The sequence below is a fragment of the Aethalodelphis obliquidens genome, unplaced genomic scaffold, assembly GCF_003676395.1.
Source record: "Aethalodelphis obliquidens isolate GAN/ISIS:26980383/991018 unplaced genomic scaffold, ASM367639v1 scaffold18, whole genome shotgun sequence".
Classification (NCBI taxonomy): domain Eukaryota; kingdom Metazoa; phylum Chordata; class Mammalia; order Artiodactyla; family Delphinidae; genus Aethalodelphis; species Aethalodelphis obliquidens.
In genome coordinates this window covers 16,639,845-16,666,005 of record NW_020837962.1, presented here as the reverse complement: position 1 = coordinate 16,666,005, position 26,161 = coordinate 16,639,845, and the positions used below count along the sequence as shown (strand labels likewise).

Below are 26,161 nucleotides of genomic sequence, written 5' to 3'. Positions count from 1 at the left end.
GTAACCAGTAAAATATACCCAGGACAAACTGCTGGGTCACATTATTTAGGTCCATGAGCCTTTGGCCAGCATTCTTAACCCAGCATCATTTAAGGTCCAAAAAGATACAGCTATTTCACCTGGTGTGATGGGGATGTCAGTGAAAATACCCCTCCTTGCCAAGGGGTGCACATAACAAAAGCGGGGTATAAAAGATTCTGGGACACTGCTTCGACCTATTTTGATGGTGTCCAGTGTAAACCATGGAAAGCCATGGAAAACCATAGCTGTGTAAAGCCCTCCTATTAAACACGTTTAGAAATAAAATGTGCACACAAATGGACAATCTTAGTAAGCAGGAATTTCGTCGTTTGTATTTTCTGGGAGTGGGAGAGAAGGGAGAAACAAAATAATCTTTATTGAACGTTTTGGTACGAGGCATTGTCCTCGTTCTTTTTATGCTGATTTACTCCTTAGAATAAATAGCCCAATGTAAGTTTGTCTCCATTTTCTAGATGAGGAAAACTGAGGCTTGGAGAATTAAGTCACCCACTTAAGATCGCACAGCTAGTAAGCGGGGAAAACTGGGAGTCAGAGCATTTGCCTTTGCTGTCATCTCATCCTGCCTTCCACAGATTCGGAAGAAGTTCACTTGTCTCTTCTCACTTTGGCATCGCCACCCTTTACTTTCGTTTGGTCCTGCTGTTTTTACAAGGCTACGAGAACACACACATTTCTGCAATCCCAAGAGTATGCTGAATACTATCGCAGCACAAATAGCAACCATACAGAACCAAACTGCTTCTGGTGTTCTTCACACAGCCCTTTGCATCTTACCTCCTAGCCTTGCCTGGGATGTGTTCAGCTTCTTTCCCAGTTCAGGTGTCACCTCCTCCAGGAAGCCTTCTCTGAGCCCTCCACTCATGGCCACTCCCCAGTCCTTCCCGCCATCTCCCATAATGCCTTTCATGTATCACTGCTGTGAATTACTACTATCTAGTTAGGTGTCTGTCTCTTCCATTAGACTGTGACTTCTCAGGGAGTTGAGGCTGCGTCCTCATTATCTTTGTAACTCCCAGAGCTGTATCAGTATCTGTTTTCCTAGTTATTTTCTAAGCCTGGTTTTCCAACCTCCCTTTGATTTTGACAGCCAACATTCTTCAAATGAATTTTCTTTTGCTTAAACAGGCTGTCAATTTCTGTTGCTTGAAACTAAGAATCCCATCTGAAATACCAGGTAAAAATAGTCTCAGTTTAAGACATAGGTTTATATGTATATTAGGAAAAGAATTTGTATTCTTGTATTGTTTTTCCCAAGGATGGTTATGCTCTCCAATAATTATTTTGAGATTCAGTTTTTCCCAGAAAATTTCAAAAACTTGCAAGTAAAACAAACTGTATGATGATGTTCTCATTTTGAATGCATAATTTTTGTTGACATTTCATAATCTGCATTCATTTTTAGAAAAGCTAACACTCAGTTCAAAATTAAGGTGTATATCTGATCTAATATTAAACCGAATGGTGGTACTTTGTATATTGGGGGCAGATGTGAGGTAGTGAACAAATTTTTGCAGACTTCTTACCTTATGTAACTCTGTCTCTCCAGCCTTTGTACATCACCTTTTATTCAAGTTTTATTTACTGTTTAGATAGTTTCCATGATTCTTGATTTTTTTTAATCATTATCATGCAAAGATATGTTTTTTTTACTTATAGATGTTCTCATGTGCTTACTTCTGTGCTTATTTTTTCTAATGTTGATGTATATCCATGATTTAATACTGAAATGTTATTACTGTTTTGATGATAAAAAAAATGAAAATATATCCCAAGCAGATGACATCGTGGTTGAAATGCACAGCTGTGAAAACATCTGCTTGAGTACATTTAGAAAAACGATTCTGTTTCTTTCCCTTCGGGCATTACTTCGTTATCAGGAAGCCATCAGACATATCAAAATGAGTAGAACATTTTCAAAAACTTCTTCTGAGTCTTTTCTGAATTGAAATTCTCATATAAAATGATTTATAGTCAAGTTTAAAGTTAAGTATTAAATCTCCTTGCTTGACAGATATTTGGAAAGAAAAGAAACTAATGGGAAATATTTTTGGAGGAGAAAATAATATATATTTTTAGGGTAACAGTAATACATCATCTGGAAAACAGAGACCTTAGGTTTCTTGTTTCTTAAGGACTGGGTTTTGCATTTCATTCTTATGAAGTGTCATCATCTCTTCTTTTCTGGGAATTTTAGGTAGGAGTAGAGTCTCAGGAGCACAAGATACATGTTGAATATCTTAAGTCAATGTTTCAGGGTGAAAGCTGATACAAGAAAAAAACCCTGAATTTATTAGGTTGTAGCTTTTTGTAAGGAAATAAGAATGCAAAGTGTCCCATGATCAATAAAACAGACAACCTGGGGTTGATGTTTGCAGCAATAACATTCAAATGAAGATCCACAGTATGTCTGATCCACTAAAACATCTTACGCTGGAGGACAGGCACAACGAACATATCTGACAGGAATATTTGAGGCTGAAAGTTGATTTTTTCCAGATATTAAAATTAACATAATATTCATGACTATCAGGATTAACACGCAGGCATGAGGTATTTTAGTCAATCTAAAAAAAAATTCTTCCAATCTGAAAAATTCTGATGCATGAAATATTTGGAAATAAAATACATTAATGTGTAGGTTACCTGGAAACCACAGAGCTGGCAGATCTAAGTATTTGGAATGATTCCAACTGTGGAAGTTAAGAAGACGAACAAATTGTCTCTGATAGCAATGACTGAGTTTTGGGGCAAGATATGGTCAAAATTAGATGGGGGAAGCCTACGAGGTATTTCTCCTTTGTTGCTAGTAGGAACACCAATGAAGGAAGAGATGCAGGGGGCCAGAGTGGTGGGGGGAGATAAACGATGGTTTCATAAACAATGAACAGTCTGTTTAAGGAGATGTGGATTAATGTACAGCATAGAGAATATAGTCAATAATATTGGAATAACTGTGTCTGATGACAATCTAGATGGTGGCTAGATTATTATGGTGACCATTTCGTAATGCATAAAAATATTGAATCACTATGTTGTACACCTGAAACTAATAGAATATTGGGTGTCAATTATAATGCAATAAAAAGTAAGATGGGGAAAACTGAGGTATATTTTAGAAAGATTTCTGAGAAAAGAAGGGTAGAATTTTTTTAAAATAAATTTTATTTATTTATGGCTGAGTTGGGTCTTTGTTGCTGCACGTGGGCTTTCTCTAGTTGCGGTGAGCAGGGGCCACTCTTCGTTGCGGTGCGTGGGCTTCTCATTGCGGTGGCTTCTCTTGTTGTGGAGCATGGGCTCTAGGTGTGTAGGCTTCAGTAGTTGTGGCACGTGGGCTCAGTAGTTGCGGCACACGGGCTTAGCTGCTCCATGGCATGTGGGATCGTCCCGGACCATGGCTCGAACCCGTATCCCCTACACTGGCAGGTGGATTCTTAACCACTGCACCACCAGGGAAGCCCAAGAAGGTTAGAATTTTAAAATATGGGTGCACGGTATGTTAATTAAATCAAACCCATTGTACTGAACAACATTCTCTAATTATGCTGACTGAGATATATGAATGAATGAATGAAGTAAAATGAGAACATAGGACATTTTCTTATTACTTCTTATGGTGGCACAGCTCTGCATAGCACTGCCTTATGTGCATGGGCTGGGTTCAGTCAGCTACTCTCTGGTGTGCGCGTATGTGCAGAAATTTATTTTCACACAGTTCTGGAGTCCAGAAGTCTGAAATCAAAGTCAAGGTTAGGCTCCCTCTGGAAAACCCCTAGGGAGACTCCTTCCTGGCTCCTTCCAGCTTCTGGTGACTGCAGGGGTCACTTGGCTGTGGTCACATGACTCCAATCTCTGCCTCTGTTTTCACCTTCTTCTTTCTTTGTGTGCCTTCTCTTCTGTGTCTTATAAGGACACTCATTAGATTTAGGGCCCAGCCAGATAATCCAAGATGATTTCACCTTGAGATCCTTGACTTGACTACATCTGCAAAGATCCTTTTTCCAAAAAAAGTCACTATCACACATTCTGGGGATTAGGACATGGACATATCTGTTCACCTTGCTATACTGGTTATTATAAATAATGCTAAAGGAATAACCTTCCACATGTGGTTTTATATATTTGTGGAGGTATATCTTCAGAGTAGATTCTTAGAAGTAGGATTTGTGTCAAAGAGCAAGTTTCTGTAATTTGGCCAAATTCTTCCCCATAGGAGTTGTACTATTTTACACTCTTATTAGCTGTGTTTCTCTACAGCTTTGCTACCAGAGTGTGTTGTCAAATCATGTTTTTGTTTTTTTTTTGAAAATCCAAATAGCATTTCAGGGTAGTCTTAGTTTGCATTGTAAATTTTTAACTCTTGATTTCATTATCTGTATTTATTGATGACAGCAGGACACTTTTTCAACAGTACTCAAGAGTCTACAAAATACTTGGCACTCTGAACCTCCAGGGATAAAAATCGATTGCAAAGCAGGGGATGTTCTCAAGAAGTTCACAGTCTAGCAGGAATGATTTTGCGGAGCAACAGAGAATAAGAAGTGTTTTTATTTATTTTTATTTCACATGGAATATATATATACATGGTGGGTGGGTGAAAAACCTCAAAATAATAACTTATGTTTCTTGATTATTTTAGAGAAGACCTGGAGTTCTACATTTTCATCAGTGAGTAAAGGCTAGATACGATGGATGAGATGAAACTGTATGCATGAATGCCTATTTCTGTTACTACCAAGTTTTGACCATGTCATGTGTTCACTGAACACTGTTGTTTATCTCTTCATTTATCTAGCTGCTCTGCCCTCAACTAAATTGGAAGCTTTGGAGGTAAGGAGGCTGCATCTTATACAGCTTTTTATCCCCAAGGTTTAGACTCATGCCTTGCACATAGCAGGTGCTCAACAAATGTTTGACTTTGATGATAGGTTGACCTGCGATAGATAAATTGAATTCCCTAAGACAAGTGCATCCTATTTTTTTTCCATCAATGCAGTGAAAGTTATCTTCCCCTAAAAGAATGGTGCGGTGAATATTGTGACTTACTATGTGTAGCCAGGTACAGGCTAAATTTCTGCAACAAAGACACCCAGAATGCTTTGACTTAAGAGAGAAGGTTATTTCACTCTTGTGACAGTCTTGGAGGGTTTGTGGTCCTGATGGAGAGGTCATCCAGGAACCCAGGCTGGTAGGGCAGTTCTGTCATCCTGAGTGTGGGGCTTCCATCTCTGGGTCTGAGATTCATCCATGCCATTGGGTTTATTGGTTGTCTATTCCTTTTTACTGCTGAGTAACATTCCTTTGTATGAATATATCCCAGTTCTATCAATGCTATTTGATAACTTGAAAAATAGAGGATCTAACAACCAAGAGATATTTTTTGCATGCCTGGATTAAATATGTAGGATTATTTTAGCTTTTTATCCCATTTTATTTAACGAACATTTATTGAGTGATTCGAGGTCAAATACAGTGCCCAGCGATGAGGCTAGAAGGCTGTGTAAATCGCTGGCTCTTCCCCCAAGTTACAGTTTAGCCGAATGAGGAAAAGACAGTTGTGCTGTCCCAATTTGATGGAGATCACGTGATTTTAAACAGCCAGCTTAAGTGTTTGCTAAAATGTTGTCAAAATTTGAAGCATCAAAGGATCCAGATGCCAATAAATAACCCTGCAGATCTCCAGACCATCTTCCATCTCAAAGTCTTGCCTCAGGTTACAGGCACCTGGCCTTAAAAAGCATCCCAGCCTGAGAGTAAGGTCCCTCAGGTTCTATTTCTGGTTCTGCTACTGTATTGCTAGGTGGCCTTGCACAACACAGAGAACATGCACTTCCTACAAAGCAAGAGGCAAGACGTTGAGGAACCTGCCAGTGAGGCACTCTCACATCCCAAGTGAAGACGGGTCCCAGGAACCAAGGGGAGTGGGGCTGGCCTCCTCTCCCAGAGCCTAGGCATGCCCTTCCCTACTGCCAAAGCCATTCATTTTAGTGTGTAATTGGAGCTCCGATTTTGGTATGATCAACGGGATTTCCACTCGCTCCCTCACTCCCTGTTGTGAGTTTCTGTGGTTCACGTTGCACTAGAGGGAACTGGGTGGGCGCACAGGCCGGAGACTACAGATACAGAAGCCTTGGGCCTCCCGGGGTAGGGGGCGGGCGGATGCTGCCCAGTGACCGGGACCCTGGAAATGTGGTCTCAGGGTCTCGCCTCCTGGAGAACTACCTTTCCCAGGAGCACTTGTGGCCCACGGAGGGGCGGAGAGGGGGCACGTGCTCAGAGCCGGCCCACTGACTCTCATCGCGCCGAAAGCGCGCCAGCCTGATTGGAGGGCTCTGTCGCGGTGCATCCCGGGACTTGGAGTACAGCGTGTGCGCGGGGCCCGCTTCTTTGTGATTCGCGGCGCCTCCTCGGAGCCCGGGCGCGCCCCCGCGAGGCGGGTCCAGACGACGCGCGCGTGCGCTGCGCCCAGGGGCCGGACGGCACCTCCCGTGGGGCGGGGCGATGGGTTTAGCGTCGACACCGCCTTCCTGCTCCGCCCCTCGCCGGCCAGGCCCGCCCCTCCTTCCTGGAGCCACAGCCGTAGCGGCGGCGGGCGGCGGCGGGCGGGCCGGGAGACACGCGCCGGCCTGACCCTATGCGGTGACTCGCGCGGCGCAGGCGCCTCCTGCCCCGCCGGCGGGGCCCGGGCTCCCCGCGGCGGGATGTTCTCCCGAAGGAGCCACGGGGATGTGAAGAAGTCCACGCAGAAGGTGCTGGACCCCAAGAAGGACGTGCTGACCCGCCTGAAGCACCTGCGGGCGCTGCTGGGTGAGGCGCGGCGCGGGCGGGGGTCGGGGCGGGATGCCGGGGCGGGGGGCGCAGACCCTCTGCCCGGGCCCCGGCGTTGTTCCCGGGAAGCGGGCAGCCTGGCCCGCGGGCTTGCCCGTCGCCCTCTAGTGTAAACTTACCCCAGATTCTCGCCGGGTGGCCTCGGGACCGGGCGCGGCCGGGACGGTCCCCTCCCCAGCAAACCCTGGACGCCCGGGGGTCCTCTCACGCACACATCGAACTGTCATCTTCCCTCCCAGTTTTTAATTTTTATTTTTAAGTCCGAGACCCTAAGTAGACTGAGACCCCAAGTGGTCCCAGCACGGACTTAATTGAACTGTCATCTCCTCCTCCCCCCCCACTTTAATTTTATTTTTACTTTTGAGTCCGATCCCCGAACAGACTGAGCCCCCAAGTGGCCCCGGGTTAAATGTAAGTGCCGTCTCTCTTCCCATGGGTCTGGCTGCTTCATTTTCTTTGTGTTCAAGGGGGCTCCTCGTGTCTGCTTGGAGGGAGGGGTGACTTTCCTGGGTTCAAGGAGGCTGCTTCTCCTTTATTGTCAGGATGACACTGATGGTTATGTGCCTTCTTCCGTTTTTATGAGCCCTCTGGGTGGAGATTCTGCAGAGCCCAGGTCGGCCTGCACTTGACCTGGGATGAAACTCACCCCTGTGGGTGTGAAGTGTTCCCAAGGCTTCCTCTCCCCTGCCACCTGTGATCTGTAGCTGGTTTGCTATTTGTTTTCTCTTCTTACCTCCTTAGTCTTAACTTGTGTTTAAGGTGGAAACACCTTTGCTGTCTATAGACAGACTTGTCTTTGTGTTATTTGCGGGCTGAGAAAAAGATACTTTATGTTTCTTCTAGATGTCTTCTTTTTATTCTTAAAATGAGCAAAATCACCTGATTTAGGGCACAGAGTCTTAATGTGTCTGTCACTTGAGGAAATATGGTATAACAGAATTCATCATATAGGTGAGAATTTTAAATAAAGATCTTGTTCATGAGATTAAAATTTGCAGATGATTTCTATTTATACTCCATGAAGTACCTCTAAGGAAAACAACAAATCCACACACCTGGTTTTGCCAGGTGAAGTTTTTTACATTCTCGGATTCCTTGAGATTCCGCCCGTCTGGGTCAGCTTGGAATGAAATGTAAATTAAGTACTGTTAGAGGGATTAGTTTTCAAGACTTTTGAAAGTGAAATTTGGTGTTCTTGGTAAACTGAACTTTCTACTTCCTGTACTAAAATACCAGGAGCACACAGGACGCATTGTGTGGGGTTCTTAGTAGTGACTGATTAACACCTCCTGCAGGGACAGTTTTTGATAAAGGAGAGTAGAGTGGTATTTTAAAGCAGTTGATACTTGGGGACTTTTTCCGTGGTAGAGAGCTTGAACTTTTGTTCTGTCCAAGTCTACAGGATTAAGTTGGCTACATTTTGCAAAGGCAGACGCAATTAAACCTAGATGTTCGTTTTCTTAGAGACACACAGTACATTGTTACTGTTCTGAGAAAGTAGTTAGTTTTCAAGGCTCTGTGGTTTCAGTTGAAGATGTGTGTCTTATTTTGAGGAACTTTCTTTTGTCCTTTCATTGAGCCATCTGACCTCAGTTTTGCAGCGTGGAGAGGCTCTGTGATATTTCCTTATGTATGTTGGTTTTTGTTGATGCATCGCTGGTGGACTGGCCCAGTTTACTTCATTTATTACTGTAATCTTATCTGTAGGTACTAGATTTTTGTAAATGTGTCTGAGGAGTTCTAGTTCATAAGGTTTCATGTAAACTTTCACTTACGACTGTGGTTGAAAGGCTTTAAAGAAAAATAGTACAGCAACGTACTAGTCCCACCACGTCGCATATCCTACTGGTTTGCTACTTTAAGGAAAAGTCTACTAGGAAAAAAGTCCTTTTCATCTGAAAAATAGGATTTAGCCAAGATCAAGAAACTATTTGAATTGGGGTTGACATATACACACTACTATATGTAGAATAGATAACTAATGAGGACCTACTGTATAGCACAGGGAACTCTACTCAATACTCCGGAATGACTTATATGGGAAAAGAATCTAAAAAAGAGGGGATATATGTATATGTATATGTATAACTGATTCATTTTGCTGTACAGCAGAAACTAACACAACATTGTAAATCAACCATACACAAATAAAAATTAAAAAGAAAAAGAAGAGACCAGATTTGTGGTTACCAGAGGCAGGGTGTGGGGGGATGATTGGATGAAGTTAGTCAAAAGGTACACACTTCCAGTTATAAAATAAGTCCTAGGAATGTAATGTACAGCATGGTAACTGTAATTAACACTCCTGTATGTTGCATATGGAAGTTGTTAAACGAGTAAATCCTAAGCATTCTCATCCCAAGGAAAAACATTTTTTTTCCTATTTCATTTGTTTTGTATCTATACGAGATGATGGATGTTCACTAGACTTTCTGTGATAATCATTTCACGGTGTATGTAAGTCAAATCATTATGCTGTGCACCTTAAACTTATACAGTGCTACATGTCAGTTATGTCTCCATAAAACTGGGAGAAAAAAAAGTATATTTGCAAAAAAAAAAAAAAAAGAAACTATTTGAAGGAAATGAATAGAAATTATTATTGTATTTTTATTTGTATATTTTGATAATACTCTTGCTTTTCATATATTTTCCAGTGATAATAACGATGTTATTTTTTATTACATACAAAGTTAATAGCACTTGACCTGGATTTGTAGCCTGCAGCTGCATGAGTTTGGACCAATTACTCAGCCTGTCTTTGAATCTGTTTCTTTACTCTGTAAATGGGTATGGTGATGTCTGCCTCATAAATGTTATTGGGAGTGTGATGTATAAGCCACTTCAGCTTGGAGTGGACATGTAACAGTTTCCTCTGTCATTACTGTTTTCCTGTCGTTAGTAGGATGGGACAAGCGTTTTGGTAGGTTGTCCCTTCTCCTTTCTTATTTTAATAATGGTGATGGATTTGCTCCCTCTTCATAAAAATTAGTCTGTATTTAAGACAGCTGGCTGAGAAAGATACAGTTAGCTGTGAAAGGTAGAGTATTTCTTCATATCATGGTAATGACTCCAGTTAGAACTTGCTTAGCTACTTTGACCTGCCTATATATTGTAGATTGGCCTGGTATTATTAACTTTATTTTATTTAATTTTAATTTAATTTTATTTTATTTTTTTGTGGTATGCGGACCTCTCACTGTTGTGGCCTCTCCCATTGTGGAGCACAGGCTCAGCGGCCATGGCTCACGGGCCCAGCCGCTCTGCGGCATGTGAGATCTTCCCGGACCGGGGCATGAACCCGTGTCCCCTGCCTCAGCAGGCGGACTCTCAACCACTGTGCCACCAGGGAAGCCCTTAACTTTATTTTAAAGGGGGAGGGGAAACTGAGACACAGGCAGGGCTTACTGGGGGCCAAGCCATGCACTCAACGTTGTGTATGTATTATGTAATTTAGAGGAAGAACAAAGAGCTGATAGGTCCCCTGACTCCCAGGTCTCCTTACATTGTTGAAATCATCCTTGGGAAAATAAATAAGTAAACAAAACAAAACTAAAAAAACATTCTGTAAACTGCTGTCTTGCTGCAGCAAAGATTCCATGTCTAATTACAAGTTGAGTGCCTACTGTGAGTCCCAAAATAGGATTTAGAAATGGTATTGATGTGGCAGGAAGAATAGATGTAAAATACCAGTAAGCACGTAGTGTGCTATGTAATTAGATAGTGGCTTATATACGGTGGACTCCATTATAGGATTTCTAGGGGCAGAAAAGATCATTAAGAACAAAGATAGGGGCATCTTGAAGGAGACCCTGAAGAATGGTTAGACTTGTTCTGTCCAATAGAAATAGATGTCAGCCACAGGTGTGATTAAAAATGCTCTGGTAGCCACATCTAAAAAAGTAAAAAGAAACAGGTGAAATTAATTTTACTAATATCTATATATTTTTAACCCCATACATCTAATATGTGTTAAATCAACAGGTAATGAAAGTAAAATGTTCAGTTTTTTCCATCATTTTTTGATAGCAAGTCTTTGAAATCCCATGTGTACTGTACGTGTGCAGCACGTCTCCGGTCGGGCCAGTGGCATTTCGAGAGCTCAGGAGCCACAGGTAGCCAGCGGCATGCTGGACAGAGCAGGGTTAGACCTGGGGAGAGTCGAGGGGGAGAGCATTTCGGGCCGAGGTGGGGAGGAGCTGGTGGTGGAAATACACAGCGATGATGCGGGAGGTTGAGGAACCTCAGGCACTGAGGATTGGGTGCTGGAACCCTGGCCCTGAGGGCGTCCACAGTGTCAGAGCAGTCACCAAAGTGGTGTGTAGGCCAGGGGTAAGGGCAGGACAGCGAGTTGGACTTCGGGGTCATGGGGGAGGGGAGGAGAGGTGGCCTGACCGGTAGGAGCTGAGGCAGGTTGGGGCCAGATCAGAAAGGGCCTTGTTTGCCGCAGTTAGAAGCTCAGATCTTATCCTGCAGGTGAGAGGGCCCATTGGAGAATTCTTAGCAGGTCAAATGGTAATATTCAAGCACTGCCTCTCTGCCGGCAGGGCCAGGATAAATGGACGGGGCCAGTGGGAAGGCAGGGAGACACTGAGAAGACTGGTGACGAAGGAACAGACAGGGGCTGGGGCCTGGAGAGGAGGGGCGGGGCCACGAAGGACCCTGTGGCAGGACAAGCGATTCTCAGGGAGGAATGAACATGAGGTTTGCAGAAGCTGGGCGAGGAGTGATTAATCTGAAGGAGAAGAGGTTTGGGGTCAGGGGCCACAGGCCAGTCAAATCTAGTGACACCAGGGTTCAGACCAAATATCTGGAACCAGAGAGGAGAGAACAGTTGCTCACAGAGGCTCTATATGCCCATAGAGCAAAACTCAACATTTTGACATGTTTCCTTTTGTGCATCTGTTGCTTTAAGTAGGGACAAGTTCACTTACAATTTTAAACGTTGCCTTTTAAGCTTACTTTTAGCATTTCCCCATGTTTTGTTCCTTTTATTTTTATTAACTACAGATGTTTGTTGAGGCGATGTACCATAATTTAGCTTACCCTTTCTTGGGTAGTTAAATAGTTTCCTTCCTTCATCTCTCCCTCTTTATTTCCTCTCTCGCTTTTTCTCTCTTTTTCGTTCTTTCTCTGGTGTAAATAATAACTACTCTGAACATCTTGGGAGGCGGCTTCTCCTGCATTTTGCATTATTTTCTTGGATTAGATTCCATGGAGGTCAGACTGCTGCGTTTCTGCCTCAACCCACAGTGCTGTCCCACAGTGCTGTCCTCAGTGTCGCTCCCATTGCCCTGCAGGCAGCGAGGGTTGAGGCGGCCACTTCCTTTGCAATCTGACTAGCAATAAACTGCGTTGTTAGAATTTGATAATTGGTGTTAGGTATTTGGGGGAGTGGAGGTGTCTTGGATAGAGCCAGAAGAGTTGGGAGGAGACTCTGGCTAACGACAGAGCAAGATGAGTTTGGTGCTGATGTGTGTTGAGTTTGAGAAGAAGGTGAGATACAAATGGAACTGTCTGGGAGGTGCTGGATGTGGTGTCTGGAGCTTAATGAGGGGTTAGAAAGCTATGGCATGGTTATTAGCATTGTGATCTCACTGGATCGTCCTACAACCTGTGATGAAGGTCGTGTTCCTACCCCCGACCTCGAGATGGGGAGACTGAGGCTCCCGGAGGTGGGCTCCTTGTCTGCCAGCTCCCTGTCTCTAAGGGGCAGAGCTGGGGGTCATAGGATTATACAGCCCGTGTCGAGCTTTTGCTAGTTACCTGACGCAAGCATATTTACATACCAGAAAATATATTTACCCACCAGAGTGAATGTTAACTTGTAAACAAAAGCCAAGTAGTTTTTGCGCGTCTCCCAGAAATGTTGCTTTGAGTTTTGCTGCTCTCTGCCTAGTCTGCTTTACCGTATTCTTCTAGGGAGACTTGAGGCCATATTTGACTTGAACATGGCAGAAGATAAAAAGACTCCTTCTGTGTTTTCGTGTTCACTGACCTCTCCGTGCCCTTGGCAGGCCTTACAGGTGGTAAAATATTTGCATGGACATTAGTGCCACATGGACATTCTGCAACCAGAGCAAAGCTGGGGGTATAACTCCAGGCCCTTCAGACAGTCTTGGGATGGTTTCTCTCAGTTGACCTCGTCTTAATTAAAGCGATTTTGCCCTAATGCTCCCTTTGCTCATTTTTCACCGGTTAGTAACATTTTATATCTGTAACTTCTGGAATGTAAAATGAACTTTGGACACATATATGTCACACAAATACGCCGTCCCTGCTCCTAGTGCTTGAAATTGTCTAGCCTTCTGAAGTCAGAAAGGTGGACCTAGGATAAAAGTCTGACTGAGCTCAGATGTTTTGTTTGAGATAACTAGAAAAGGTTGCCTTTGACCTTTTATTCTGGGAAGAGAGATAATTGGTAGGTCTGGAATATTTCGATGTAAACTTTTATAATTTGTACTTTTATTTTGTTTGTAAGTGCTTTATTTGCAGATGGACATAAATACTTTTACTAGCTGTTTAGAGCACTGATCTTTGGTCTCTAAGTGCCACAGATGAAACTAGAGAACAGTTTATTGCTTTCAAGATAGCAAATTGATTCAATTTAAATTTTAAAATTATTTTTAAAAGAAGGAATATGTTACTCTACTGTAAAATCAAGAATAATTAATATATAAATGTAGTAAGCAACTATCTTGTTCTTGGATTTTTAAAAAATTCAGTTTCACGTACATTTTTTTGAGTCCGTATGTGTGTGTGTGTGTGTGTGTGTGTGTGTGTGTGTGTGTGTGTGTGTCTGCTTGGTAGGGCTGTGTCTTCAGAGATCAATAAGGCACAAGCCCAGGATTTACTGTTTGTTAGGGGAGACAGACAGGTAAACAGCTGCATTTACCACGAGGATGTTAGTGCTGGGGTGTGGGGATGGGGTAGGGGTGGGGGAGTGCGTGTGGTGGGTGGGACTGTACAGGTGGCTGCAGGTGTAGAGGAGGCACAGCAGAAGGGCCCCTTGGAGAGGCTGCCAGTGCTTCCTTAGGGGTGCGGGGCTGAGGTGGGTCTGGAGTAATGAACACGGGTTTCCCAGGTGGGCAGGCTGGGGGCAAGGGGACTGCCGAGAGAGGAGCTTGTGCAGAGGTGATGGTGTGGCCACCACGTGGCTAAGTGCACACTGTCCTTTACCCTGTGCCATGGGTGGACGTTTGGAATCCGGGGAAGAGTTTTAAGCAGAGGAGCCACCAAATCCAGTGCCTTCCCTCGGTGATAGTCCAGGAGTCCCAGTCTCCCTGAGGTTTGAAACATGGATTCCTGGCGGGTGAGAGCTCCCATGCATTTGGATTACAGACCAGGAGGATGTAGCCCGGGCTGCCAGTGTTCATCTTTCCCTCCATGCGGGGAGCACACACCTCAAATTGAATTCACAGTCAGAGGGAAGCAGAGCGGAGAGATGGAGAGTGAGGAGCGTCTGTGGACCCTGTGTGAGCTGAGGGGCTCAGCCCTGTGTGCGCCATCCCCACCCCGAGCTTCTCAGTTGTAGGAGCCTGGAGCACCCTGTTTTTGCTCTAGCCGGCTTGAGTCATATAAGATTTCTGGGCCTTGCAATGGGAAGAGTACACATTAATATGCCAGGAAGAGACTGGGAAATTACAGATTGAGGATGGATGGGTCTGTGTGTGTATGTGTATATATATTTATATATATATAAATATAAATATATATGATGTGTATCTATATAAATAAAATGGGCACAGTTTAAGTGATGTGGATGCTGCCTGCCCTTCCACTCAGCGACCATGTGTCTGCCTGGCGGCATGAGGAGGGACAAGGGACTTCGCTGTGTCCTCAGAGGTCTTCTTTCCTTCATGTCTGTCACTGTGGGAACATCTTCCCTGCTGGGTGTGCCGCTCATGTTTAAGGGTAATTGTGATTTTCTCCATTTTTACCTTTCACGTGACTTAACCCCACCTAAGACGTAACTTGACTGTATCCATAGCTCACATTCATGTAGCACTTCACGCTTTTGCAAATGTTTTCTCGTATTCTCATTTGATCAAATTGCTGTCTTAAGGATTTATTACCCTCTAGGTTCTTAGCAGAGCTTTGTTTCTGCATTAGTTCTGAATCCTCATTCCAGAATTTTAACTTTGATATTTAGCAAAGAGATGTTTCATAACGATTTTATGTCCTTTATGTTGTTTTAGAAACTGAAACCACGTCTGAAAGATACTGAACACTATTTTAAAAGTAGTTGTAATCTTTAACAGTAAATACGTACTTTGATTTTGCAACTGTGGTTTAGTTAAAAAAAAATTCCTTTTGAAAAAGATAAGGAACCCGTTGATGTTGTCTTGTGTTTGAGTTTCAGTGATGTCATTTATTTATTGAGGCTCAACCTGGCTTTCAAGGGCACAGGAGGTACTAGGGACGATGCTTGTGCCCAGCTGTGGGAGCTGTGAGGGTGAGCATTCAGATCAGCTGTGCTCCGGGGAGCGCCACTGGCCGTTGCTCCCAATGCTGCCCTTGGATTCACCACCACTGTGTAGCCAAAGCTGAGCTCCTCCTGGGCTCCTCCCAGCCAGTTACTGAACACGCGGGGGTACTGATGTGGCCGTTCCTTTGAGACCCAGATGCCTCTGAAGGGAGACTTTGTCTCAAGGGCTCCCTGTTGGCCTGGCCGGCAGCTTTTCAGACCTGTGCTGCCTCTTCCTCCTCAGCCCTCCTCCCCTCCCCTCTTCTGTGCAGGGGTCAGACCTCCCTTCTCAGGTCCTCCCCTTCATCCTTCACAGACAGCTCCCTCAGTAAACCTCCTGCGTGTCCACTCCTGTCTTGGTGTCTGCTTTTCGGAGAACCCAAACTAATATGCCGTCCCTTTTCCCAGAGGTGTCATCCAACCTGTCATGTAAAATTCTTCCAGGAGCCGGCAGAGGTATATTACATCTTCACACAAAGTGTCTTCGTCCCTTTTCGCTGAAATGATCTTTCCTCAGAATTCCCATAGCATTTTGTGCCTTCCATTTGGCATTTATAGCCTTTGGTTTTGTATTCTACTTATCTGCGTTCTGCCTAATCTCTCTCACTAAGTGATATTGATACTAAATAACGTTGAGAACACCAGCAGCTTTTTGTACATCTTGATTCCTTTTGGTGACATACTTTCTTATTTGTAATAATAATAAGTAGCATTTAATCAGCGCTTTCCATGTGCCAAGTACCGCAGAAACACTTCACATGTGTTAATGCATTTAATCCTCTCCCAAGTGGGATAGGGAATGTTATTATCCCCATTTTACCAATAAGACCCAGAGAAGTTGAGAACGTTGCCTACGGTTGCACAGCTAGTAAGTGACAGAGTCAGGATTTGAACCCAGGCAGCTGGCTCCAGAGTCCCTTTATTCGTTTAACAGTTATTTTTTATCCAACCCCAACCATGTGCCAGGCATTGTACACAGCACTGGGCACGCCTGAGCTTGCATTCTGAAAAACCAAGAATGTGATTTCCACATAGATGGATCTCAGTCTGGGGGAGAGTAGCGGCCACCGCTATGGATGTTTAGAAAAATTTCTAGAAGCCTTCCTACCCCAGCCAGAAGTTCCCGTCATTAAAGTAATGATTCAAGGGACTTCCCTGGCGGTCCAGTGGCTAAGACTCTGTGCTTCCAGTGCAGGGGGCGTGGGTTCGATCCCTGGTTGGGGAACTAAGATGCTATATGGTGCGTGGCACAGCCAGAAAAAAAAAAAAAAGATTCAAGACCACGAATTAAGTTCTCCTGACAGAGCCCTCTCTCCTCCCATGTGTGCGTGCACTGTCAGACCCACCCCCTGGATCCAAGGGGAAGAGCTTTAAGAAAGGACGATTTCTGTGGACAAAAGGGAGAAGAGGTTGGGGAAACCTTGACTGGGGTGGAGGCTGAGGGCCAGCGGGGCCAGAGGGCTGTGGGTAAGGACAGGCTTGGGTGAGGCTTAGGCAAGTACCCCAGATATTTTTTCATGGAAACAAAATGGGAGAGACACTGTTGTCAAATTTTAAATTTACAAAAACCAAAACTGAATTACCATCCCCCGAAAAGGGCCTGTTATAACTAGTGGTGAACATTCTTCCAGTGAAATCTTGATAGTATTTTCAGGACTGCATGGAAGAGAGGGGAGCTGAGGACACATGTTGCTTCCTTACAGCTTTCTAAAGGGGTTAGCGTGTTTTCATTCTGTCTGGTCATATTTCCGGTGCCGACAGTGTAAACCTCTTTATTCCATGGATTCTGTATCTGATAAGATGAGGATGTGTTTGGGCCAGAGAGGCTTGGTAGAGTAGAGCTTATGCTGAGCTCCCAGAGTGGGAGTAAAGTATTACATAGTCTTTCTGTGTATGTGTGTGTGTATGTGTGTGTGCGTGTGTGTATGCATGTGTGTGTATGTGTGTGCGTGTGTCATGTTGCAGATACTTACTTTTGAGAGAATGGTTCCATTCCTTTCTTCCTGCTCCTAAAATAAATACATATACAAACATATCATCTTTAACTGAAGCAAAAAGTAAATAATGAACTGGAAAAATAACTTGAAACTTAGAGGAGAGGAAATAGTTATATCCCCCAAACATAAAGAGCTCCTACATATTAATAGGAAAAATTATAATAAATAGATATTCAAAATGTATGTGTATACATAAGTCACAAATGAAGAAATGACACCTAGGGAGATGGCCTTTGCCCCCAAACGGAACAGTGACTGCAGACAGAAAAGAGAAGAGGGGAGAGAAAGAAGCAGTGCTGGAGAGGAGAAGCCAGCCGTGGCCGGGGAGCCCTAGCTGGCACACGTGGCTGGTCCTTCCTTGTTGCAGCAGTGGGTCCTGATAAGAAGACAGGCCAGGACCACCGTGGCCAGTGGGGCAGGAAAGCTTGAGTGCGCCAGACGTGAGATGGGGCCACACAGCAGACCGAGCTTGTGATAGTGTGTAGATGCGCTTACCACGTCGCCCCAAATTCTAGTAAGAGCCAAAGAGTAGGTATCTTTGAAAGTGCCCTGATGCTGACAAGAAATGGAGATCAGCCAGTGGCTGGAAATGAATGAGCACAGGAAAACGTTGATGGGTCAGTGCAATGTTAATTAATCTCTGAATGGTGAGAAAGGCAGCAGACGGGCTCAGTTTCAGGTACCTGCTAAATTAGAACGCTGTTTGTGCTCTAAGTTGTGTTTCTTTTTTTAAGAACTTGAGCCATTTCAAAATAAATTTTGTTTGTTTGTTTTGGCTACCCCCCCACAGCTTGGAGGATCTCAGTTCCCTGACCCGGGATTGAACCTGGGCCTTAGGTAGTGAAAGCCCGAATCCTAACCACTAGACCACCACGGGACTCCCTCTAGGTTGTTTCTTAATGCAAAGGCCTGAGGGAGTCTTGGTCTTTGGCTCAGTGTTAATTGAAAAGAAGTGTGGTTTCTAGGACCTGGTGTTGCTGCTGAGCGTGCGCCGAAGGGGAGTCTGCTCCGCGGTCGGTGATCAGTCCAGGTTTAAACAGGACTTGACGTGTGCTAAGGCCACCAGGTCTTGTAAGTGAACCTGCCGGTGATTGGAAATTTCATCACCTTTTTGCATTCAGAGGTGTCACACCTTTGCTTGTTCCTATTCAGTTCAAGCTGTTGAGTGGCTGGACAGAGACCGTTTCTTCCTGCCCGACCTATCATTTTTCTACCCTTTCCAGTAAATGACAATTAGAGAAACATAGCTTTCTCTAAAGACAGCAGAAGTCCTCTACACCTAGATCATTACAAGGCATTATGTACAACGTACGTGTTATTACAGAAGAGGTCTAACGCCAATGTTGGGCAGAGGAAATTTAAATTATTTTCTGTTTTTAGGGCATTTTAGTCTTGGCAAAGATACTACTGTACGTATTGTTTAGGTCTTCAATGTTCTTCAAGTTTCAAAAGTAAGACACGTTTGGAGGAAACTATGGCCGATGTCATGTCTGCTGTTCTTTTTTATGGTACATAGTCAGGCTTTGAAAACAAGTTCTTTCTAAATACTCTGGCAGCTTTTTTTTTCTGAAATGAATAATAGTTTTTTCTGAAAAATAGTAGTTGTTTTCTGGTTATAAAATTTTACATACTCATTATAAACATTTGAATAATACGAATAAGCAAAAAATAATTTAAGTATGAAAAAGCTCTTCACATTCTGCAGTCCTCTGATAACCATTGTTAAAATTTTGGTAAACATGCTTTCTGTTCTTGTTGTTGCTTACGTGCAACCTCTCTCTCTGTGTCTTGTAGGTACACACATAAACACAGTCTTACAGGAATAGTTGTTATACGTGGGCTGACACTGTATTTTTGACCTAACACGCCTTGGACATTTTTCACATGAGTAAGTGAAGGCTTACATGATACTTAAATGGCCCTATCGGGTCCCACTGGACTCACGCAACAAATTATCCACTGCCCATTCTTCAGGTTGGCAGTGCCAGGCCCTTCCATGCTGTCAGCAGACCCCGGCTTGGGGGGAGCAGGGTGACTGCCCGGTGGCCAGAGGGGCGTTTGGTTTCTTATATGAGGATGAGTGGGGCTGACGGTGTTGCAGCTGCTGATGCGGCAGGGGACAGTGGGATGATTTTCTGGAAGTAAAGAGAGCTCCTTGGGGAGGGCCGTCTCAGTCTCTGCGGAATTAGCTTCATAGAAAGGCCGCCCTTTTAACCAATCATGGAGGCAGGCCATTCCCCTTGCAAGCTGGCTCTGGTGTCCTAAATAAACCAACTTCTGGGTCCTCCCTGGGGTTTAGTATCTATTTAGTTCCGGGACATCTACCAGCTCTCTCTTATGGACTTAAAAACCTTGTGTTTCCAGGTGTACTTCCCTGCCCCTCCTCCATCACTTTCAGCTAACGTTAGACGTACTTAGGTAAGCGGTGCGGGAGCCGGACTGCCTGGGTTCGAGTCCTGGCGGGGACCTAACCTCTCTGACCCTCACCTGGTGGTGGGACAGTACCTGCTTCCTAGGGCTGTTGGAGGTTTAATTGAGTTAATATATACAAAGCCCTTTTGTAAGCCGTTATTATGCTTATTAATAATAATTATTTGACGTAAGTAAGACGGCTCTCTGCCCTCAGCACCACTTTTCTGCTGCCTTACTTGTTAGAAATGGAGCGGGAGAGGTTACCATTTAGCTCCTGTTTTATCTATTTCTATCTCCAGCTCTTTCCCTAGTGAGTGGTTTTGACTGTAATATAGGCCAGTTCAGATCAAGAAAAGTAGAAGTAGTTATGCATCGCCTCAAAAAATTGGATGAAACTTGATTCCTACAAAAGAAATAGATATATGAAAATATAAACTGTTATGTATAAGTTAAACTACAAGGATATATTGTACAACACAGGGAATGTAGCCAATATTTTATAATAAAGTATAACCTTTAAAAACTGTGAAATACTATATTGTATACCTGTAACATAATACTGTACATCAACTATACGTCATAAAAAATACATGTATATGGGCTTCCCTGGTGGCGCAGTGGTTGAGAGTCCGCCTGCCGATGCAGGGGACACGGGTTCGTGCCCCGGTCCGGGAGGATCCCACATGCCGCGGAGCGGCTGGGCCCATGAGCCATGGCCGCTGAGCCTGCGCGTCCGGAGCCTGTGCTCCGCAACGGGAGAGGCCACAACAGTGGCCCACATACCGCAAAAAAAAAAAAAACATGTATATAAAACACATTAGATTTGAACATTATATTTCATTGGTGTATATATTTTTGTTTTATTGTGTTGGCACTTGATATCCGTTAAAAATAATGTTTGAGTCCTGCTTTTGAGACAGGTGTGTCCAAAATGTTTAAGATAAAAGTAGCTCTACTTTTAAAAATTAGAGCTCTGGGTACGTGGAGTATATCGTCATCAGAATCACTTTTACATGGGGACTATCAATCCAGGATAACAAAGTGTTAACATCTTTCTGACTTCTAAGAATTTTACTTTCTGCACCTAGCTACCATATAGGTATAAAGAAATGAAAATAATACATCTTAGGAAACAAAGTGGGATGAATATAACTTCTACAACCTTTCAATTATACTAGGATTTGTTTCCTGTTCTACTGTCAGATTTTACTTCAGTATCTACAAGGATGTTTTTGGATATAGGTAACAGAAAACCCAAATATAAACATAAATGATGAAGAATTTTTTCTCCTATAGAAAGCGGTCCCAAAGCAGGTGGCCCCCCGAGCCAGCTGGCACGGCAGCTCAGTGACGTGCCCATCCGCACGCTCTCCCCTCCCTGCTTTGCCCTCTTTAGTGTCCTCTGCATGGCAGAGGTTTGTCCCCTCAGTGGCAAAATGAACTGCAGGCATCGCACCCGGACGGAACAGCGTCCAGAGGCAGGAGGAAAGAAGCACTTCTGCTTTGTGTCCCTTTAAGAACAATGACCCGTTTCCAGGCATCTCCACCAGAATTCTTCCCCTTGCTTGTTGGCCAGCACTGGGTCACAGGCTTGAGTCTAAACTCATAGCTGGCAGGGGACTAATGCCACAGTAATTGGCTCAGCAGCATCAGGTCCCACCCCCACGAAGGGCACACGGATTTGCGGGGTGGATGGTCCCTGAACAAACAGGGGCTCCATTAGGAAGAGGAAGGGTCTGCCGTGGGAGTGGCTGGGCGAGGGGGCAGGAGGGAAACCGGGAGCGTTTGCTCCAGGCCACTCTCGCTTTCAGTTTAAATTCTACAGAGATAGAACAGTCCAACATGGCTGTAATAATGTATGTAGGAAACACAGTTATCAGCAGAGCTAAAATGCGAGTTCATTTCATTTCCTACAAACAGGAATATGTGGTTTAGGCCTCCAAGTGCTTCCAAAAGTATTATGTCAGCGTTCTAGGCTCCTCTTCCTTCCGTGGCGCTTGGGCGCAGAGGTACATGCGCACCAGCTATTGGCCCCAGAGAGGGCTGAGAACTGGATGAATGGTGTGGAGCCCCGTAAAGTGGGGGTTGGGGATGCTTGGTTGAGTTGGTGAGTGGGTTTAAAGTGCTTGTTTTATTATACAGCATCAGTTGCACATGTACAAAACATTCTTTCACATCTATTTAGTACTTAAACCAACAACTTAAAAAAATCTTTGCTATCTGGCACATGACCTGTGCTCAAATAAATACTTTCGGTTGAATTAAGGGTGAAACTGACTGGGTTTTTTTTTTTTTTTTTTTTTTTTTTTTTGCGGTACGCGGGCCTCTCACTGTTGTGGCCTCTCCCGTTGCGGAGCACAGGCTCCGGACGCGCAGGCTCAGCGGCCATGGCTCACGGGCCCAGCCGCTCCGCGGCACGTGGGATCCTCCCGGACCGGGGCACGAACCCATGTCCCCTGCATCGGCAGGCGGACTCTCAACCACTGCGCCACCAGGGAAGCCCTGACTGGGGTTTTATGGAGTGAATATGATGCAGGGGGAAGGGAGGTGATTGAGGGACAATGACAGGGCTGATTAAAAAGGTGGATCGTGGAAACCAAATTAGGAAGAAAAAAAGAAGTGAAGACTTCAGAGGGGTCATAGATCATGACAGAGTGGTGAGATCATTGGATTGAAGGACCCAGGAAGGTCGAAGAGTTGTTGGAATTAGGTTTCCAGAAGGAGGGAGCAGGGGAGGTAGGGAGAATGGGTTCAGAATTGGGAGGCAGGGAGGTTAGAGGGATGCCCGGGCGGGCCTGGGGGCAGAGGTTGTGGAGGGGGCATGGAGGACAACCTCAGTGGAGATAAGGAAGTTGGGCATCACCTGTGTAAATGTGGCAATCAGTGCTGGCTATGAGGGCAAAGACAGTGAGCCAGGCCCTGAAATCTTCTGGAGAGCGTCCTGGGGGCGGGTGGGCGGGTGTAGACTGTAGCCACTGGAGCCGGAGCCTCCGTCTGCCGTGCAGGGTAGCGCCCCCATCCACACGAGGATTTTGCATTTGCATGTAATCAGCACAAGGACGCTTTTAGGTCTGCACATAGATGCATTTTCAGATGTGAATTTCTCTTTAATAATAATGATGACCATAAAAGTATTGCGTTACCACTGAAGCATAGTCAGCATACCTGCTGTCTTATGACCCGAATACCTGCTGAGTCTTGAAAGGGCTTCATTATGAGGACTTTACCTCCTCACCAGGTGAGTTCCAGGTCAGTTACCTGCCCTTGGAACAGCATTGCACACAGGAGGTTCTAAAACCTACCGGCTGGTGTCAGAAAAAGGAGTCCCTGCCTGCACTCTAGTTAGTGTTGCAGAAACTTTCTGTTGAGGAAAGTGTGTATCAGCTGGCAGCTCTTGTTATTCGGACCCATATTGTCTCCTTTTCCTTCTTTGACGGAGGTGACAATGTGTCGTACTTGGGGCACCTCTTCACGGGCTTGCCGGCTCTCATGGCCGGTGAAACTTCTTGGTGATGAGTTGCTTTTTCTTCCCTACCAACATTTTCACAGCAACGGTGCAAGACAACCCATCCCAAACCTCAGGCTTACAGAGACCTTACGGCAACAAGCATCTGTTTTATTCCCTCACCTATCTGCATTGCTGCGTGCTACTGCCCTGGCTGCAGGTTGCCTGGGGTTGGGTCCTGCTCTGCTCCATGAGTTTCCTCATTTCCTTTGTTTTTGTTTTTTAACTTTTTATTGGAGTATAGTTGATTTACAGTGTTGTGTTAGTTTCAGGTGTACAGGAAAGTGAATCAGTTATACATATACATATATCCACTCTTTTAAGATTCTTTTCCCATACAGGTTATTACAGAGTATTGAGTAGAGTTCTCTGTGCTGTTACAGTAGGTCCTTATTAATTATCTATTTTGTATATAGTAGTGTGTATATGTCAATCCCAGTCTCTTTGAACCAGAGACTACTCGACACTCTCCGGCCACTGCTGCGTCGGGCTTCTAATGACAGGTTGTCCACAGCAGGTCGGGAGATCAGCCGCAGATCAGTGTGGGTGGGCATTTTCTAAAGGAGTGGATGGAGGGCGGGAATAGTTCGTGGCATTATTACAAAGTACTTAACGCAAGAGGGAAGGAGGGCAGGGAGCTAGGCAGTTGTGAAAAGGTGGAATCACCAAAATCTCATTAGCCCTTAAGTAAAGGCGCCATACTCATGACATTTTTCCTTGTCAGTGTTTTCTGTCTTGTGTCTGACTCATTTATTTTCCTTGTTCTCACTGTTTCTAAATTACGTTTTATTAAGTCGCCACATTCGCCTTGAATTTTTCACTCACCCCTTTTCCCTTTCACCGGCATGTGATCTTGAGCATCGTGCTTCAGTGCCAGTATCTAGGGAATCTGAGTAAAATAGCAAATGACACCGTCTTCATCTACGTGCAGACGTGTAGGCAGCACTGGGATGGCTCTTGGCCCTGGGGAGGGTGGGGGACGGAGGGCAGGAGGATTGGGGGTCACTCCCTACTCCAGAGGAGCTGGTCTGAACCCCTTCTTCCTCTTGACAGTGTCCACCAGGGCCCCCAAGTCTGAGAAGGACATTCCCTCCTCCTTTGGTGCTTTCAGGGTCTGCAGCAGGTTTTTATGAGGCTGGGCTATGATCCTCCCAACTAAAAAGGAGTAAGATTGCTATTGGGAAGGGTTATATGTGGGAGGAAGTGGAGGGACAGTCCCACTAGTTTTGGAGCATCTGCTGCTGAATTGGGATTAAGTGCTGTGCCTTTTCGAAAGGTCTCATTAAGTGGGTGAGTTTCACGTATCATTGAGTTTTATGGCTCCACAGGTGAAGCTGGGTTATTCCCACCTTGTGAGATGGCCTTTGCCCGGAGCTAGGTAATTGGAAAACAACTAACATTTATTTACGTAATGCTGACTACACACTTAGAAGCACTTTGTTTATGTTCATTTTATGGGCCAGGAACCATCGTTGGCCACATTTCTCAGGTGAGGAAATTGAGGCACAAAGTGTTTTAAATAACTCGCCAAGGTCTTGTAGCTTCTGGACTTGAACCCAGGCAGTCTGCTCCAAAGGGTCTGCCTTCAAGCTTTGCTATTGTCTTCCAGCTAGATGTGGGGAAAGCATTGTCAGCAGGAGGCTTAGCTGGACAAAAGGCCAGGGGAGGGTAGCTTCTGGTGTGGAATATAGATTATTTTTCAGATATAATGGGAAAATAGTAGAAACAGTTGATTGGCTGTTGGTTGGTGGTAAAGGAGATTGCTTTACAAATCCCAGAATGACCCCCAGCTGTGTAAAGCTGGCTGCTGGTTGCTTCTCTGTGGTCAGTGTGAATGCACTTGCCCGGGTTTTGTGATGCCAGCCAGGCAGCGTGCTAGCGTCGGTGCCAAACACACGCAGGCTCATCACCTCAAAGGTGGTCTACAGCCTGGGCTCTGTACCTGGGACTTCCCCTCCTTCCCGCTTCCTTGCTGGCCCCACGAGGCCGTGAGGAGGTTGCTGTGAGGTCATTGTGGGGAGCCGGGCTGCGTCTCCCCTCATGTCTTACCTGTCCTCTCATCCCCCTGCCCTTCTCCCTCGGGCTCTCCTGCACATCTCATCCCTGAGGGGACGACGTATTTCTCTATATTCCTGACCCAATTTCTGATTTTGACTTCTTCCGTCTGTTTCTGAGGCCTTTGTGTAGCTCAGGTTTGAGCTGGAGACCCGGACAGGAGTCTCTGACTGGCCTGATACCTTGGGCAGGTTACAGACGATTCTGAACCTGAGGTTTCTTTGTCTTAACCACACCTGCCCCATCCCCCTCACAGGGTTGTGGTGAGGATCAAATAAAATACAGTCATGAAAGTGTGTCTTTCAAAGCATAAATGTGCGGTGTTTTTAATGTTCCCAACCCCCCCAGGTGGCCTCGTCACTCCCTGCTTTGATGCCCTGCCTGAGCTTCAGGCACGCTGCCGTCTCCGTTACTTGCTTGTGTTCCTGTACCCTGGAGGGCCCTGCACTGTATTCTCTTGGAATTTCCCAGCATTTGGCGCAGGGCTATTTGGCAGGGCTCAGGACTCAGTCTTGTTTGAATGAACAGATGAAGAGTGTCTTTCGAAAGGACGTTTGTGGTCATAGGCTTTTTTTTGTTATTTTCCTGAGCAGTCTTCCTCCTATATATCTTTGGTTCTCGAAGTTACCTTGTTACAAAGTAGACCTGTGATACTCCCTTGTGTTCCCTTCTGCAGGACGCTAACTCCCAGTGCCCGCCTTCTCCAAGATCTATGCTTTGTAAATATTCATCTGATGAGTCTTGTTTTTCAAAAATAAGACAGATCATGGAAACAGTCTAGGTTTTGAAGTAGAGATAGAAAATATTTGATATTTATTTTTTGTTTGTTCACTTAACAAATGTGTGTCAAGTACCTTT

The 26,161-nt window shown here is 44.8% G+C and overlaps 1 protein-coding gene across 3 annotated transcripts in view; it reads left to right on the top strand.

The window, feature by feature from the left end:
* Positions 1 to 6,626: 6,626 nt before the first annotated feature.
* RALGAPA2 (Ral GTPase activating protein catalytic subunit alpha 2) overlaps positions 6,627 to 26,161 on the top strand; it is a 282,446-nt gene continuing 262,911 nt past the window's right edge. For 2 of the 3 annotated variants that reach the window (XM_027118095.1, XM_027118094.1), the window contains exon 1: positions 6,627 to 6,846. In XM_027118095.1, coding sequence (XP_026973896.1) covers positions 6,741 to 6,846 — 106 coding nt within the window. In that variant the 5' untranslated portion in view covers positions 6,627 to 6,740. The remainder of the gene's footprint in view (positions 6,847 to 26,161) is intronic. The other variant, XR_003435157.1, reaches the window with a different exon arrangement.